The sequence below is a fragment of the Nannospalax galili genome, unplaced genomic scaffold (assembly GCF_000622305.1).
Source record: "Nannospalax galili isolate Female #2095 unplaced genomic scaffold, S.galili_v1.0 scaffold512, whole genome shotgun sequence".
Classification (NCBI taxonomy): Eukaryota; Metazoa; Chordata; class Mammalia; order Rodentia; family Spalacidae; genus Nannospalax; species Nannospalax galili.
In genome coordinates, this window is record NW_008331992.1 from 527419 (window position 1) to 532316 (window position 4898).

Sequence of the window (4898 nt, forward strand, 5' to 3'; positions counted from 1 at the left end):
CTATCTCCCCAGACGCATTTTTATTATTTTTAATATTTGTATATGTGTGTGTGTGTGTCTCTCTGTCTGTCTATGTACACCTGAGTACAGGGAACCAAACTTGAATTCTCTGCAAGAGCAGTAAGCACTCTTAACTGCTGAGCCATCTTTTCATCCCTGTCTTTGAACTTCTGATTCTCCTTCCTACACTTTCTGAGTACTGAGATTACAGGTGCTTATATCCCCACCCCAGGTACACACAGTGCTGGGGATTAAACCCAGGCCTTCATGCATGCTCTATGATAAACAGAGCACCGTTGATACCACTTCATCTAAGACAAGTCATTATTCTCACCCTCACGTGTATCCTCACAAATTTTTAATCTTAGCAGGGTAAAAATTACTCACTTGTACCAGATGTAGCTCTAGTCATTGTTGCTAATATTGTTTGCTAGGTTTCAGATTCTAAAATTGCCACTTAATAATTGTGGGACCTTGGGAAAGTTAATATCATCATGTCTCAGTTTTCTCATCTGTAAAATGCTGATAATATATCACTTAAAAATTGTGATTTGTTTAATCAAATGGATTACATTGTCCTATAAGATACTAATCACTAGTGTGAGCAGATTTATAAATAAATAGAATAGCTTCTTTAATTTTTTGCTCAAAATACTACTTTTAGACATTCTTATTTAGGATTAGAAAATATCTGTTGTACCTCCTGATTTATTGCCTCTTTGCTGTTTTCATGTAATGCTTTTTATCCCACAACTAGCTATAGAACTTCTTTACTTTCTCTCAAAGTCAGTATACTTGGACTTGCATAGATATACTACTTAGGGCACTTATTTATTAAGATTATGTTTATTGTAAATTGTATATTAAGCCAAAGGTAGTGGCACTTGCTACATTCCCAGCACTGAGGCAGGAGGAGTGCAGATTTAAAGCTTGCTTGGGCTACATAATGAGATCTTTCTAAAATAACTAATTACATGTGAAGTCTGACATAATTATTTAATATTTTAAGATAAGAATCTTGATATGCCATAATATCATTATTACAAGACTAAAACACTTGTTCTATAATTGCTGTATTTTTTATGCTGATTTTGGAATTGTTCTCAAGACTTATTTTACTTAATATTTATTTTGTTTACTATTCATCTTATTCATTGATTAGCTTTTAAATAACTAAAATCATTTACACAAAAATGAAAATGGAATGGTATTCACCTGGGTAATTTATTCAAACTATGATATGTGACCTGCAAGTGTTTTGATATGAACTTTATAAACTGATTACAAGACAATTTAAAAGAAAAAGCTTAGGTTTGTGCATTTGAGGAATAAATATGTAGCTTTCCAGAGTTATTACATTGGAAGGCAGTTGTAGTAGGTAGGGCCTGTAGAACGGCTACTTGAGGCTGAAGCCACGGACCACTTGTATCTAGCAGTTTAAGGCCATAATAAGGCACTGTTTCTAAAAAAGAAATTAAAGTAAAATGACCTCTTTAACAGTGAATATTTTGAATTTATTTAGTGAACCCTTATTCTAGCAGTCTCGTAGTTATGGCACTGATAGATTGACAGTTTATACGAAATGGTGCCACAGCTTTCTAGCTTTAGTTTATTTACCCAGTATAGTTCTATTATTTTATAGCACCACTTTTTAACATGACAGACTGTGATTTACTTTGAACAAATGTATTATAAATAGCCCTTTAACTTTTTCATTTTGAAACCACCTTTCCTATTTGAATGAAACCATATAAATTTCCTTTTGTAGGAAAGAATACCCACCTCACGTCCAAAAAGTTGAAATTAATCCTGTAAGGTTAAGTCGGTTCCAAGGTGTAGGTAAGTGTGCAATTTTGTTACCTCTGTAAAAAGCTTTGAATTTCTGAACGAGACATGCAAATAGAGATAAGGTGGATGCTGATTTTAGAATAGTCTCAGGCATAATGGAAATATATAGAAAGCTGTATTTTATAATGAATTTAAGTTGTTTTTGTTTTTTTTTACTGTGGTCTTATATTGTCAGGATGGTTGTCCAGTCAGGTTAGGACAGTTTGAAATCTTTGGATTATATTACATTTTTATTTATTTAATTTTTATCTGTATGAGTGTTAGGCCTGCGTTTTTATGTAAGAGTACTTGTGTCATGCAGTACTCACAGAGGCCAGAAGATGGCATTAGATCCCCTGGAATTGACTTTACACGGATGGTTGTTAGTCATCATGTGAGTATTGGGATTTGAACTTGGGTCTTCTGCAAGAGTCGCCAGTACTCTTAACTGTGGAGCCATCTCTCTAGCTCCTATATTACATTTTTTAAAGATTTTTTGGGGGGGGCGGTGTCTTTTTGTTGAAACAGGGTTTCCCTATAGACTCAGCTGGCTTAGAACTTGCTATGTAGACCAGCCTGACCTTGAGCTCACAGAGATCCACCTGCCTCTCTGCCTCCTGAGTACTGGGACTAAAGGCATGTGCCACCACACCCAGCTTTAAAGATTTGTTTTTTTATGAGTATGAATATTTTGCCTGAATGTTATATAAGTGAGCCACTGTGTGGGTGCTGGGAGCTGAACGTGGGTCCTCTGCAAAAACAACAGTGCTCTTAACCATTCAACCATATGTATTATATTACATTTAAAAAAATATTTTGAGTATTACCTGCATTTATGTAAGTGTACCCGTGTTGTGCAGTGCCCACAGAGGTCAGAAGAGGACTTTGGATTTCCCTGGAACCAGAGTTACAGACAGTTGTTAACTGCCATGTGGGTGCTGGGAATCAAACCAGGTCCTCTGCAAGAGCAGCCAGTGTTCTTAACTACTGAGCCATTTCTCCAACCCCTAAATTACATTTTAAAACGTTATTTATTTGTATCAATCTTATATTGATGCAAAAATAACATAAGGACAAATAACATCTATGAAAAATATCTTACCATCAAATTGATTTTCCTTACCTAAAACTGATTATTTGTTATTATTTTATTATTGGTGGTGGTTGTGGTGGCGCAAGCCATGTGCATTTGTGGAGAATAAGAAACAACTTTTGGGAGTCTTCTCACCTTCCACCTTGTTGAAGCAAGGTCTTCCGTTGTTTCTGCCACATTGTGTACTGCAAGATAGCTGACCCATGAGCTTACAGGCAACTCTCTCCCGTTTCCACCTCCTGTCTCACCATAGGAGTACTGGGACTGCAGATTACCTCTCGTGTGGGTAGAATTAGAGGCATGTGCCACTGAGCCAAACTTAGGAATAGATTTCTCTTCCAGATTTTTAAATTTTGTGTATGTGTCAGTGCGGGGATATGCACATGGGTGTGCAGGTACCCATGGAAATCAGAGGTGTTAGATCACTCTAGAGCTGGAGTCCAAAGCATTTTTGAGCTGCTGGTCATGGGTGATGGGAAACGATCAAACTCTGGTCCTCTGAAAGAGCAGTATGTCCTCTTTAACTACTAAGCCATCTCTCCAGCACCTAGAGTAGATTCTTTTTTCTTTTTTCTTTTTTCTTTTTTGATCTTTTTGAGACAGGGTCTCCCTGTAGCCTCACCTGGCCTGGAACTGGCTATGTACACTAGGCTGGCCTCAAACTCACAGAGATCCACCTGCCTTTGCCTCCCAAGTGCTGGGACTAAAGGAGTGCACCACCATGCCCAGCTCTTTTTTAACTTTTAAAAATATATTCATTTTATGTGTTATGAGTATTCTCATATATGTAAGTGCACCTGTGTGTGCCATTCCTGTGGAGGTCAGAGAGGGCATCTGTCTCACCTGAAACTGGAGTTACAGAAGGTTGTTAGCTGCCATGTGGGTGCTGGGACAGAACCCAGGTCCTCAGCTAAAGCAGCCAGTGCTCTTACTGAAGAGCCCCTGGAATAGATTCTTGACCTGTGTTTTCCTTGTTTATCCCAAGCCTTTACTTGTTCTTAAAAACTGGTGGTGGTTGTTACGTTCTTAGTTCTAAAGTTTAATGATGTTTTTTCTTAAATATACTCTTACTATGCTACCCTGACTTATCTTGGACCCTGCTATGTAGACTAGGATGGCCCTGAATTCACAGAGGTCTGCCTGTTTATGCTCCCAAGTGCTAAGATAAAAGGTTTGTGCCACCTTGCCATGCAAAAAAACTTTTTTAAATTTTCCCTGCAAATAGAGCGTTTAAAGTTTTATTTTTAGTCATGTATCTGTGTCTGTGCATGTGAGTGCTGGAGCCTGCAGAGACATAGGTATCAGATCCCCTGTATCTGGACTTACCCACAGTTGTGAGCTGTCTGATGTTGGGACTCCAACTCAGGTCCTCTGAAAGAATGTTACCACTGAGCCATCTCCCCAGTTCCCAAACATACTGCCATTTTATTTTTATTTTTTGAGACCTCATAGAGTTCTACTGGCCTTTGCCTTCCAAGTGCTGGGATTAAAGATGTGTGCAACCACACCCAGCTTCAGATACCCTTTCTTGATGACTGAAGTTTTTCTTCTTTTTTTTTTAATAAAACACTTATGTTCTTTCTTTACTTTTGATAAAAATGTTTTGTATGTTCATCAAATATGTTCCTTTTTGTTGTTGTTGTTTTTCTGCTTTGAAGAATTTTTTTTATCTTTTTTTTTTTTTTTTTCGGTCTTTTTGAGACAGGGTCTCCCTGTAGCCCCAGCTGTCCTGGAACTCACTATGTAGACCAGGCTGGCCTTGAACTCACAGAGATCTTGTTGAGAATTTTTGCATCTATGTTCATTAAGGATATAGGCCTATGGTTTTCTTTTTTGGTTGTATCTTTACCTGGCTTTGGTATTAGAGTGATGCTGGCTTCATAGAAGGAATTTGGAAGTTTTCCCTCCATTTCTATTTTTTTGAATAAATTAAGTAGTATTGGATGTAGATCTTCTTTAAATGTCTGATAGAATTCTG

General features: G+C 37.4%; 1 protein-coding gene across 5 annotated transcripts in view; it reads left to right on the forward strand.

Moving 5' to 3' along the window:
• The window catches only part of Senp6 (SUMO specific peptidase 6), a 104349-nt gene that overhangs the window by 44479 nt on the left and 54972 nt on the right, over positions 1-4898 (forward strand). For all 5 annotated transcript variants that reach the window (XM_029560596.1, XM_029560597.1, XM_029560599.1 and 2 more), the window contains one exon: positions 1769-1839. In XM_029560596.1, the coding sequence (XP_029416456.1) occupies positions 1769-1839 (71 nt within the window). The remainder of the gene's footprint in view (positions 1-1768; positions 1840-4898) is intronic.